At 32.4% G+C, this 14,338-nt stretch overlaps 1 protein-coding gene across 1 annotated transcript; it reads left to right on the top strand.

The window, feature by feature from the left end:
• The first annotated feature begins 1,923 nt into the window (after positions 1-1,923).
• On the top strand, positions 1,924-6,931 carry LOC134712335 (microfibril-associated glycoprotein 4-like). Its single transcript, XM_063573787.1, has 4 exons — positions 1,924-2,123; positions 3,082-3,299; positions 4,726-4,841; positions 6,098-6,931. The coding sequence occupies exons 1-4, from the start codon at positions 2,121-2,123 to the stop codon at positions 6,787-6,789; spliced, it is 1,029 nt and encodes a 342-aa protein (XP_063429857.1). The 5' UTR covers positions 1,924-2,120; the 3' UTR covers positions 6,790-6,931.
• Positions 6,932-14,338: the final 7,407 nt, after the last annotated feature.

The raw sequence follows: 14,338 nt of genomic DNA, 5'->3' as shown, positions 1-14,338 counted from the left end.
ATATAAACTATAGAATATAAACAAGTCCAAATTGAAAACTACGTTCAAACCATATGATTGCGTTGGATAACAAAATTTATACGTGTGCATGTAAAACAAATTTCATTATAGAAGGGTCTGAATACAGCACAAACAACATTTTCTAAAAGAACAAAAAAAGTGAAAAAGTATATTTAAACAAAACGCATTTGACTAACAGGTCGAACAACTGATGTTCTTTAACCCTGCTGACTGCCATTTGGCGATTGCCAAATAAAATTGGTCACAAGATCGCAAGATGTAACAAAATAGATCTTGATTTAAATTTAATACTAAACAGAAAAATATAAACTTGTGGCATAAAGACATAAAGATGTTATGCCACAAACACAAGGTGTCAATATCTTTTTTGTACACCAGATCCGGATTTCGACACTAAATGCCTCTTTAGTGATGTTAGGGATCGAACACATTTGAATTACATCAACATCAATATTATAATACATACAATACATACATTACAGCCGATTGCAATGAGTGAAGGCAAAGGTGATATCTTTGGTTAGCTTGCTTGCTATCTGAACCATGAAGTCATCATAAGGTAAGGTATACTACCCTCCCTTCGAAGTAGCCTAGTTATACAGACATATAGATAAGTTATCTGTCGGAATAGTCTACTCTTATTGTGAAGGAAGGTAGTTTACCTAACATATTAATGACTTCACGGTTCACCTATCAAGTAAGCTAACCAAAGATACTATACCACTGCCCACACACTCAATGTAATCAGCTGTAACACAATTATATATATATATGACAGAATAGCAGAAGGTGTTGTTATAATACATAAACAATATTTTAACATTTTGGTTCCAAGCTTAAAGATCTAATATAAATTTGCATAAGTTATACAGCTCTTTTACATTTTTTGTACTCATTATTTGAATAATTTTGCACATCGATGTTTTTTTACAATAATATGGCTCAATATAAATTTTTCGAAAAACTTGAAAAAATGAGACTCATCCTCTATATCATTTTCACAAAGAGTACATATTTTGTTATATTTTTTGTCTATCTTTTGGAATCAGGCTTTCATTGAAAATTTGCTCAATGACGATATGAGAAATGAGATTTTATCAGACAAGTATATATTAACACTTAGTTTGCTAATATGGCATATAATTTACATTTTGAAAACGCTGCATGCAGGTTACCGGTACATGCTTTGAATTTTTAGCGGGAAAAAGAACTAAATGAGCTTATGCCTCTTTACAAAACGCAACAACATTTCGAAAGTTATACACTTGATGAAAGGCTGCTTGTATGATAAGATTTACTTTTACAAAACCTAACCAAATAATGCATGCTAAAATTGAGTAAAATCAATCACATGCGATTGAGGCATGAACCTACTTTCTCTCAGTTTTCCATTTTTAGTAAAAAAAAAAGATATTTTCACTTATCTAATGTGTTCTCGTTCTTAACCATACGACATTACAACAACAGCATGTGTTTAAGTTGTCACTCTCTATATATACCAATACCTTGTAAACCGTTTTATATTACATCATAGCCAAAAAGACATGTGAAATATATCAGCATGTGCACTGTTTTTTTACATATATACCTAACACAAATGATAAGTGAAGAAAAAGTCATTGTTTTACCGTGTGAACGTTATTTATTGTGTATCAGAAGCAGACGTTTGTTATTTTGTTTGAAGATTTCTTACTGTGTTGTTGTAAGAAAATGAAAAGGAGCCAGTATTTTCAATCATTTAGGTTTCCTTGTGAAATATTTAATTAGAAACACGTGTAATTTCAATTACAAATGACCGTAAAGGTTCATTACTTTTATGTTTTGTGGAGGTTCATGAGGGTTATTTTATTCAATTTTTGTCCACAAAATAACAAAATATCTGTTTTGTTACAATCCTCCTCTAATCTCCATTGAAAAGAAATACTTACATTTATTGCGTTTAAACAGCTCTATAGTAACGAAACTTAAGATTTCTGCGATGTTATAAGTGACACATAACAATAATTTGTAAAAAGAGTTAATGTTATTACGCTCCGTAATTCTTTTCACAACAAAACGCACATGATCATGTGTTGAGGAAGTGGCTGCGTTTATTGAAAATGGTAAGACCTTTTATTTCTTTTTCAGTTCAATTCAAACTTTATTTTCTTGTAGAAAAGTTTGTGAATTCATTGTTCTATTTAGATTTTGATTGGAGTTGGAGAAAAAATAAACAAAACAAACACATTAAATAAGACTTGTGTAGAACTGAAGCAGGATAGCCCACCACTCAAGACATACAAATCATCGACAGAGCCTCAATTATTCAAATCGGGCACTATACATGGGTGTCCTTCACCTCAATGTGAAACTGTATGAGCTTTTGAAGAGAATATGCATTCATCCAACCACAAAAATAAACAAGGTTATACTGCAGCCGACTGTCATGTGACCTGATATAAACATATATATGAATATGGCCCGAGAAATAGACAAAAACATACAATAGTGTAATGACTATTTTCTAGGTCTGTTTTGGTTTATTGTCAAAGATTAGAAATACAATCCATCTTGAATCATCGTTTTATCCGTACCTTTTTTGATGGGCCTACTCGATCAACGAAATTCTTCTTTCTGATAGCTCCCTTGTTATATTTTTGAATTTTGATATTTCTTTTTTTATAAGTTAAACATGCGTAGCCGTGACATGCACATCCAAGATCCAACAAAGAATGAAATAAAAGATTGCATGCATAAGGATCCAAAATAAGGACAGACAATAATCATATCACTGATCTTTTTTAGCCGTTTACAAAGTGGAAACAAACTGGCTTATATAAAGAATGTTATTCTAATAAATTTTGTAACGAAAACAAAATACCAATTTGAGTTGTGGTCTAAATCGGTGTTAAAACCTTTTTTTAAGTAATCATAAGTATCAATGTTTTCCGCAAATTCCATCTGCATTGGAAATGGATGAGATTTACATCAATGAATCAGTAACTCAACAATGTAAAGAAGAATTCTGAAAAGTAATAGAAACATGATGAATGAAGTTAAGTATAATTGTATTTTTTACAGATAGAACTAACTGTGTTGATTACAATTGGATGTTTGTCATTTGGTCCATCTCAATCGAGTGGACAACATTCTTCAAACAGTATATGTCATACACCACAGTACAGATCACTATCTCTTGAACTTCAAAATGAACACCAGTGTATGGTTCTAGAAAAACTGCAGACAAATATGCAGGCTGATAAAACTTCCAGAGAAGCACTTCTCACCGATTTGATTGGGTAAGTATTTTCCAACATACTAGTAGCTGTCTTTTCAGCAGTACTATTAACGCTTGAATATGATAATAACTTAAAGGGGCACTAACTACGAGATATATAAAAAATATCTTAAGTTCAATCATTAATGAAAGTGAAATAATAATATCTTTTAGCAGCCAGTACGGTTTTACTTTTGTCGAATTAAGCTAAGAAACATTGATGGTGAATTATTCACTTGCAAGTGAATAATTCGACCTCATTGAATCCGTATTCATGTGAACTTCAATTTAACCCCTTAGATAGAGATTAATAACGCATGCGTGTTCGAATATTCAAAGAAAAAGAATGTCAACATTGAAAGTGAAACACAGGTAAATCATTTGATTGACTGATTCGATCCACCAAAAAATCATACTTATACAGGTAAACACCATCGGTGGTCTTCGGAGGTCAACTCGATAGTTAATTAGATGGCATCAAGACTTAAATACCCACGAAATGAAGCTACATATTTTCGAGCCCATGCCCTGTAAATTGTTTATTTTATACTTTTTATACTTTTGATAAATGTTTTACATGGTTTAAAATAAATCAAACATGGGAGTTGGATTCAAACGGTGAACATGAATTTGGCAGCTTGTAACGGAATTTTAAGATATAACACGTAACCGCCCAAGTGATAAGCAGACAAAGCAAAAATGGATTTTTGAATTTCGTACTCGGTATGCCGTGAAGAGGATAAGTCTTGTAGGCCACAATCGAACATAGCTTAGGTCTTTTAAAAATTAACAATACAGGCAATAGCAGAAATATCTGTGTTTTTTCATCGCATGGAATGTGCATAGCAAGCAACATGAGTCCCATCAAACCCATGGTCTGAATATTTCGGTAACACAAAGTAAAATCACAAAAATACTGAACTCAGAGAAAAATATAATCGGAAAGACCATAATCACATGGCAAAATCAAATGAGAAAACACATCAAAAACGAATGGACAATTAAGAACTGTCATATTCCTGACTTGGTGCAGGCATTTTCAAATTAAGAAAATGGTGGATTAAACCTGGTTTTAAAGCGATAAACCTCTCACTTTGATGACAGTCTCATCAAATTCCATTATTAACAAGTGGCATTTGCTGATGTCACAATCGAGAAAACCTACCAGGATTATGTCTACTACCACAAACTAAACTGTGTGTTATATCTTCCTTAAAGATTTGGTGTCTGACTTTTGATTTGTTCTCAAATACAAAGAAATGAAACAAAAATACGAACACACCAGTACTTGATTTGATCCCTCATGAAATAACATTGTTTCTTTTTTACAATGGAAATTTTTCTGTGTCTAAATCTTTGAGTATTCGTGTTTTCGTCATGATTTCTGTTAAAGGCTATATAAATTTGCCTAAAACTCGTTCATGTTTTCATCTTTTGTTCTTTTGAAGGAGAATAGACGACTTGCGAAAACGTATAATGAAGAAAGAAAAGAAGACCCGACCATCAAAACTACGTCAAAAGAAAGAATACACGTCATCCTTGAGTGATGTCCCACTTGTAAGAGGTATGCACATTGCAAGATAATAATATTTATTTTCGTTTTCACTGTTGAGAAGAGAAAAACGATATTTAAGTACAACTTTGACAAATAAGATTGATTGAAACACAATAACATAAGAAAACACATTATCTACAGAAAGGATGGCTTATTAGACCAATGGACAATAAGAAAATTAAAACTAGAATAAGAAACATTGATGATAAATTATTCACTTGCAAGTAAATTATTTGAATTTGATCCGTATTCATGTGAACTTCAATTTAAACCCTTGTAGTTAGAGATTGATAATGCATGCATTGTGCGTGTAGAGTTATTTAAAGGAAAAGAATGTCAACATTAAAAGTGAAACAAGGGTAAATCATTTGATTGACTAATTCGATCCACAAAATGTCATTCTTATACAGGTAATTTAACGGTGATTTACATATATTTTTTATCTATAATATGAAATCAAACAGCCCTAAGAACAATCCGAATACACGAGTTTGTTTCTATTTATATCTATATTTATGTTTATGTCGCTTATATGAACATATGAGGTCTCCGGAGGTCAACTCGATAGTTATTTAGATCGAGTCTAGACTAAAATATACAAGAAGCGAAGCTACTTAGTCTCGAGTTCATGCCCTGTAAATCGTGTATTTTATACTTTTTATAATGTGGACAAATGTTAAATATTGTTGTACATTTTTTGTAATTGAAATATGAGAATTTGAGTCAAACCGGTGAATATGAATTTGACAGCTAGTGCAACTTTATCTGATATATGTATATAAATGTATTTCTTAAAAAAGAAGATTGAAAGTCCACTACTCTTTATTTATGTTTATTCAAAGTGCAACATAAACAAGTACATTAAATCTCAAAGCTGTTCATTAAAACACGACTTAAAATATATAGGCTTATAATGTACATGTATAACCTGTTAATATCATTAACAGAGAGACGAAAGATACCAGAGGGACAGTCAAACTTATAGATTGAAAATAAACTGACAATTCCATGACTAAAAAATAAAAAGGCAAACAGACAAACAAAAGTACACAAGACACACCATAGAAATCTAAAGACTAAGCAATGTGTACCACAAGTACCGTCAGTCGTTTTAATACCGATTTAGTAACCCTCCCCAACCAAAAAAAAATAGTTAAAAAAAAATATATGAATAAAGAAAATAAAGTAATGCATTACTATAGATTAATGTAAAAAGGAAATTGGTTTACAAAATAAATAAATTAAAAAATATATTATGTTTACAGACTGTAGCGAACTGTCTTTAAATGGAATAACAAGAAGCGGAGTATATCCCATCAAACTCCAAGATGACCGCATTTTAAACTTGTATTGTGATTTAGAAACATCAAATGGTGGATGGACTGTTATTCAGCGTCGTATGGACGGAAGTACAAACTTTACTCGAACATGGAATTTATATGCTGGTGGATTTGGAAACCCTAACGGCGAATACTGGCTAGGCAATGAAATAATCCACCAGCTAACATATACATCTAACTACACACTGCGTATTGATATGTGGGATTGGGATGGACGTGATGCCTACTCACAGTGGACGACATTTCGTGTGGCACCAGAGACGGACTTCTATCGTTTATCCGTATCGGGGTTTGAGGGAGGAACAGCGGGAGATTCGCTTACATATCAGAGTGGGATGCAGTTTAGTACTTACGATCGTGATAACGATCACTGGTTTGCCCACTGTGCCCAGAAGGACCTGTCCGGATGGTGGTATAGAGATTGTGGATACTCAGCATTGAATGGACTTTATGTCGATGGTGGTCCTATTCCAATATCGGCCGATGGAATCGTACGTGGCATCATTTGGTACCACTGGAATCGCAGGTTTGCATATTCTTTGAAACGTGTTGAAATGAAAATAAAGCCTAGGGGAGCAATAGATGCAGACAATGAAAGGAATCCAAGAAACGGTTGAACAGATTCTGAATTGGCTTATTGGAAAACATAATCATGCAAAGCCAGAATAATACATTTCATATTGAAAGTGATTTCCACTCTTGATGTTTGTTGACTGTGTAAATTAAATATAGTTGTTGATTAAAATTTGTAACACAAAATGTATTTTTTCATTATCATCGTAAACTGTTTGCTTTAAACGTATATTTATAAACGATCAATTTGGAAAAATGGTCGAGAGACCGAACTACTTATCATATTACACGAATGAACATTTCGTCTTTTTTAGAAAATAAAGTTCATTATGATACACAAAGTTCAGTACAATTAACGTACATTGCCGGTTCATCTGCATGTCTACAGAGGTATTTTCCATTAGATTGACAAAAAAATCTGTCCACAGCGAAACGGAGGGTCTTCAGAAATACTGTGATACTGTTAACTCGCATACTGGTATTAATTCTAAGTGGATTCTAGCAAACTCTAAAGAAAATGTGGACAATTATCAATCTCAACTTTCTCTGAAATCAATTCTATCAAAACTTTTGATTTTTCAACCTTGTATACCACCATATACTCTGTGAAATTGAAAAATCGTCTAAACGAAATAATACTCATATACTTGCATTTTAATACATAAAACGGTATCATATGCTATATCTATTTCTTTGGGATATCATATAACATATTTTGTCTATTGTGAACAAAACCTTTTTTATGCTTTACAGAGGAACAAGGAGTTTCTTATTAACAACATATTTGTTGAATTTGGAGGTAGACTTTTTCTATAAATTGTCGGCATTCATATGGGAACGAACTGTGCGCCTCTCCTTGTCGACTTCTTCTTATTTTCATACGAGTCGGATTTCCTTCAGAAACTTGCCATAACAAGAAGATCAGAGAAGCCAGATCATTTAGTGTTACATTCAGATATATTGAGGTGAAGCTCTTTCCATTATCAATCCAAACCTTTCTGATTGAGTTCCAATTTTATATCCCCCAGAACTAGCTATTAACGAAACAGACAAGTCTTCTTCCGCATCATTCTTATTAGATATCTGCGGCCATTTCCGTACCAGAATCTATAATAAACGTGACTATTGATTTTAAAATCACCAATTTTCCCACCTTAGTGTTAATATAAAAACTTCACCTGCATATGGGATATACATTTCCCAATTCATTTGGTATTCAAGAACTTGCAGCTACTACTTAGACTTTATAAAACGTCACCAGTGTCTGGACAGAAAGTTGATGAACTAGGGTTTATGTCAGCGTCGCGTACTTTCTCTAAAAAAAAAGTTCATCGGACGATACCAAGACCTTGATTATATACGTTCCGTATAAACTTCACAAACAATACATGATGGTCTTGAAGTATATATTCTATTGATATTGAAGTTGAAGTTGTTTATCTCTTAATTTATATTGAAGGTGGTATTCTTGTCTAAATTTTTTTCGTATTTGCTAAAAGCCTTTTAATTGTGCCATTATGTGTTCTTTGTTGACATATTCATTTATTTTTATAGTGATTGAGATTATAACAGAATGCTGATCATGACTGATGTATCCTTATTTTTTATAATTTTACCTATTATGTCTCCGTGTTTTGTTCAAAACATCGTTGTCAATAAAACTGAATTTTATGCGACTATCGTATAAGTAAGAGGTTTAGCTAGCTATGAAACCAGTGTTTATCCAACAGTTTCTACACTACCTAAGTGTACCTATTATATTAACTGTTTCAGTTTCTCTTATCTTATTATCCTTTTAAAGTACGGGTTTCCCATTTAACCATTATCTGTACATGTGATATGAGAAAAATATGCGGATAAACACAAATGATCGAAGCATATACTGGTATATAAAGTTGATTCAAATTGTTCGTCAAATCCTTAAAAACAAAAGCGTTGTCACCGTCGGACTTGATATCTCTAAATTAGCGTCCCTTCTTTTGTTAAAAATATCAAGCAAATATATCCTGTTGAATACCACTAATAACGTGTTTATTTTAAAACCTTTCTTTGTGTAGTTGTTGACATTTTTCAATAATCGACATTCAGGTGAAACATCTGAATGCACATGATTACTATCAATTGTATAGTACATATATTGGTATTGTGCAACATATATGCAAGATGTACACGAACTGTTGGAAGTGGAGAGTAGTGTTGGTGAGGGTGTTGGTGGTGTTTCGGTCTTGCTTTCGGTCTTATCTTTCTCAAGCTATGTTATCATAAGTCAAATGTTTTGATTTCTAATTACCGTTTGCTACCAGAACCTTTACAAAGACCTTCTCGTTATGCTTATACGGTCTTCACTGCCCATTTTTGTAATGTTGTAGTTCTCTCTTATGGTTTCGATAATTTTTATAATTAAGAAACGGAGCATGCATTCTGGTTTTCTTGACAACCCATTTGACACGTAATTTTAATGTAAGTTGTGGTTAGTCTTGAGTTCCTTGTAAGGCGCTTTAGATTTCGACTAGAATGATTTCTTTAAGCCCAGAGTCAATTCCTAGATATTTTTACGTGCACACAAGATGGTTGATCATAGGTTTTAGTCTTGCTTCTTTTCACCTTGGTAGTACGCTTTCACATCTTAGTTCATTTTTGAAGTTGATAAAAAATAATCTATTTCTATGTCGGCTGGTTACGTATCGTGCCGCTCGTATAATTGTATATATTTTTTTCGATTTTGTTTATGTGGTTCTGTTAGAATTGGCATATTCCATTTGTGGCCGGTCTTATTGAAGTCTTATAAACATAATCGTTGATGGATTTGGAAATTATGTTGAGATTCGGTTGCAGGAATCTAAGGCCGATTTGACTGGCGTAATCCGTGGTGTTGTACAACGAGGTGAACTCAAGTATTAAGTTTGTGTTTCATGTTCAGGAATACAGCCTTTCTCTATAATTTTTATTGTTTCAGAAAAGGGAGAAGGTTTGGTACCATTAAAACTTTTAGTCCCGCTGAAAATGTTTGCCTTGTCCTAAGTCAGAAATCTGATGTTTATAAATTGTTAGTTCAAGTTGTCTAATTGGCACTCATACCACATCTTCATAAAAGGATCTTTTTAAGATTGTATTTTCATAGGATTATGTTTATTTCCATGTTTGTGACTATAAGAACAGTACATTTTTAAATATGAAACTGTATTCTTCTATTTTTTCCCCAATTTGCTAGATTTTCTTTGTCTTCTTTTTGACTGTCATTGTCCGAGGAAATAGTAAAGAAGAAATATCGGCCAGACAATAAAGTTTCATTGTTGAGTCGATGTCTTGAGGTAGGTCATAATGTACTAAGGAAGCACATATGTGTATAGTACTGCAAATGACATTGAAAAAGATGCTTAGTTAACGAGTTTAATGGTCCGGAATAACACACGGCTGCATGCAAATTGTTTTAAATGATAGAATAATATCTATATTTTAATTTCCGTCTGGTCGTAAAAAGTTTTTATGGTCACATTTTTCGTATTTTATCCCTCAATTAACGGTTTTTGGGTAGTTACTTAAAAATCCCAAAATATATTTTTTGGTTAAATTTCTCGCTTCTTTCATAAATTTTTTCGATGCACATATCATCAAAAATCATCGGCATGATGCAGACATAAATATGATACCATCCCCAAGTAAAACTTTCAAACTTAACGTTGGCTGTTATTTTAGATACAAATTTAACGTGTTTTCTTTGAAAACGAGAAAATATATGATTCAAAAACAGTATTTGACATTTGAGAGGACAAAACATATTATTGCGATACTGCATGCAAATTTTGTTGGACAAATTCCAAACAATTTTGCACAAGCACTTGTCTCAGAAAAAAAATCCTGTATACCTTAATATTAAGGTGTATAGGATTTTTTTTTTCTGAGACAAGTGCCTGTGCAATTTTGTCAAAAACTCAAAAATAAAAAGGGGGCAAGGTGGGTCCCAATAACAGCAAAACAGCAAATTGATTTGGCTTATAACAGATAACAAGGAATTAAAATGGACAAACACAGATAAATGTAAATGAATTATTAAAATAATTCGGTCTTTGACAAATCAGTATTTTTTATTACGGAAATAATCCTTTGTAATGCATTCCATTTTCTATGACTATGTTTTTAATATTAATTTATGTATCTAGAATGTGTTTAAATTACTACTCAATATATTATGATATATTTTATACACTTGTTTACGTCTGTTGTCTACATGTCGGACATTAACTCAAAAACTCTTTAACCAATTTGCATTAAAATTTGGGAAATTGTTTATATCTATTGACGTGAGCTCCTTTTTTTTCTTTTTTTTTTTTATAAATTTTAGATTTCAAGTTCCTGGGTTATGTTTTGTTTCACTCACTGTTTTCGGATCATTTCTCAAAAATGATTTCACAAAGCAAGGACTTTTGGTGAATTGTTTGTATCTTTTAACATATGGTCACTTTCAATTTTTATAAATTTTAGATTTAACGTTTCCGAGTTGACGGGTTTTATTAATTAAAAAGAGGTGATTTTCCAGTTTTCAGCCATTGACACAAACATGTTTTCAGCAGTTCTCATGAAACTTTGCTGAAATATTTATAAAAAAAATGTTGTAAACTTCCTCTCGATTTTTATTAATTTTCGATTTTATATTATTGAGTTAAGGGATTTTATTCATTAGAAAAAGGTGGTATTTTCTAGTTTTCAAAAATAACTCAAAAATGCTTTCAGCAGTTCTCATGAAACGTTGGTGTATTTTTTTTTATATATTTTGACTGAAGCTCCCTTTGTTGCTACTAAAAAAAAATGACCTCAAAGAGTTTGAATACTCTGACTTTTTCTAAATGACCATTTAATGAGGTGTGTGAATTTTTCTTAATAAGACTATGAGGCAAAGTGGTATATAGGGTAGGGAAAAAAAGCACCAATTATAAGCATGCAATTTGTCAAGTACTTCGAACGAATTTTGACACTCCAAAAGCAATTTATTCCACTATTTTCAAAGGCCTTATTTGAACAATTTTTTATCAGGTTTTTGATTGTACCAATTGTATTAGTAAGTAGAATACATAGTTTAGTAGGGTAACAATGGCTTATAACGAAATAAATCTTTGTTTGTAATGAGTCATGTGCAGTTTCGGACCCAAGTGCATGGTTGGTACTTTCATTGTACAATGCATTTGGTTCTGCTTTGAAAAGAATCACAGAGCTGAGTCTATGTACCATATTATATAAATGGTTAACTGGTTGTTAGGACCTAGTCCTTAATTGAGATCCTTGTCAGATATTCCTGGCAATATGTTTTCCTTTTTGTCATATTAAGAATTATTTTTAATTTAATATGTTCGTACGGGAAACAAGGAACATTATTCTCATACAAAAAATTAAGATAATTCTAAATACACATTCATAAAAAAATGGAATTTATTACAAAGGATAATCATAAGATATACTTGAAATGTCCTGGACCTCACTTCTGTGATGGGTATATGTTAATGGAATCCTTCTCTGAATACGGGACAAACATATTAGTAGTGGTAAACCCCAATGTCCAATGATCTTCAATTTATACCGAATATTGACTGTCAAAAAAAAATGCTAACATTCCAATTTTCAATAACAGTTAACAGCAAATACATTATCACAATAACAGATAACAAAAAAACTAAAAGCCCAATAAAAGCTAACAAAGAATAAGACAATAACAGCTAACAGCAAATATATTTTCAAAATAACAGATAACAAAGAATTAAATTGCCCCATAACAGCATAACAGTTAAACCCCTTGCCCCCTCTAAAACCTTAATTACGGAAATTTATACATCTGGCGTATATACAAAATTTAACCCTAGTATCTATGATGAGTTTATTTACAACCACTGGGTCGATGCCACTGCCGTTTGAATGGCTTTATGCGCGTAGCTACGTTTACGTCAAAACGCCCGGGCGTACACTTCAATTTTGCAAATAAAACAAATAATCGACATAGAATAAGAAATACTGGTCAAAAGCACATCAGCCTTGTGCTTCTTTTTTCAATGGATTGTAATTTTGAATAAAAAGGGACTAAATTTACTCAAATAGATCATCTAATATATTTATTCGAATCTTTTGTAAACGTCTGAATAAACTATGAATTCTACGTACTTTTATTATATTTAAAGCAATTCACTATCTGCTCAGATTCGTTATGATGTTTATATTTTTGTCGAGCCTGTGATTTATGTCCCAAAAGCGAGACAAAGCGGCGTCAATATTTAGGTTCCGAATGTGGATTGAAGTCTTTTGAATGACTCTCCGTGAAATTTTACGCAAGTTGGACAGAAACTGTTTATGATCAAAAGAGTTTTCAGAGCAATATAATAATGCAATTATACCTTTAATTTTCCCGCATTTTAAGGACAACTTGACTGTATTTCTTTTTGCAATTAATAAGTGGTCGCAGTTTGGGCTTACATTTTCTTATTTCTCAATTACATTAACTACTTGTCGTACGGTCATCGAATTTTATGAAAATGCCAAAGAAGCTTTTTCTATGACTAACCGGCGTCTAAAGCTAAAATTTTGAAAGCATTTGTTTTCGTTCATTTTTCTGTTCTTTTCTGATAGACAGATAGCCGGACTCTTCTTTACGCAATTAATTGTTTTACATGCTCAATTTATAAAACCTTCATAGATTTTGATTTTTGATTTTTTTTTAAATGACAAATTGATTCACTTTTTATGGCAAGAAATACTAGGTGTTCCATTTGTTTTTTATATTGCTCCTCTTAGAAATATTTTTTTCAGTGTTCTTTAAAAGATGCTTTTGTCGATTGTATGCTCACTCACGGCACCCTTTAAACTTATTTAAAAGTACTATTGGTTTGGACGTTTTCTCTAAAACCAATGACCATTAGGCTAGCTTCCAGATTAACACGATGAATAAGATAACATATTACAAAATTTAACCAAAACAAATAAACCATTTAGATTCAAAAGTATGTTGCTATCAATGATTTTTTAACTGACAGGAATTATTATGGTTCATTCTCGATAGCTTTCCCTTTCAACCCCACTATACCAGCAGGTGCTTTAACATTGAGCGGTTAGAACCCGTCATATCCCTCGCCAAGGTTCGGGCGTACACGTAAAAATGACTCAGCTACGCCATTACAGATGTCGTTTTGGGGCCCTGAATAGCTTGCTGTTCGTTGTGAGCCAAGGCTCTATGTTGAAGACTGTACTTTGACCTATAATAATTTAGCCAGAGACATATATATATATATATATATACAACTCGTCTAAACATCAACCCAACAATGTTAGATCTGTAAATTTGCTTTCGCAAATTTTTGGTTCTTCCCTCGCCGGGATTCGAACCCATGCTACTGTGATATCGTGACACCAAATCGCCTGCACTGCAGCCGTCCCGCTAGACCACACGACCACCTGGGCTCTCAAAAAAAGTGCTTTCGGTGGCCATATATATATATATGTGTATATGTCTCTGATTTAGCCTACTGAATTCCGTATTTTTGTGATTTCACATTTTATATATGTCTCTAATTGGAATAAACTACCGACAATACTATGAAATCGGTATAATATTGA

This window comes from Mytilus trossulus, chromosome 3, assembly GCF_036588685.1.
Source record: "Mytilus trossulus isolate FHL-02 chromosome 3, PNRI_Mtr1.1.1.hap1, whole genome shotgun sequence".
NCBI lineage: Eukaryota > Metazoa > Mollusca > Bivalvia > Mytilida > Mytilidae > Mytilus > Mytilus trossulus.
This window is presented reverse-complemented; position numbering and strand designations above follow the sequence as displayed.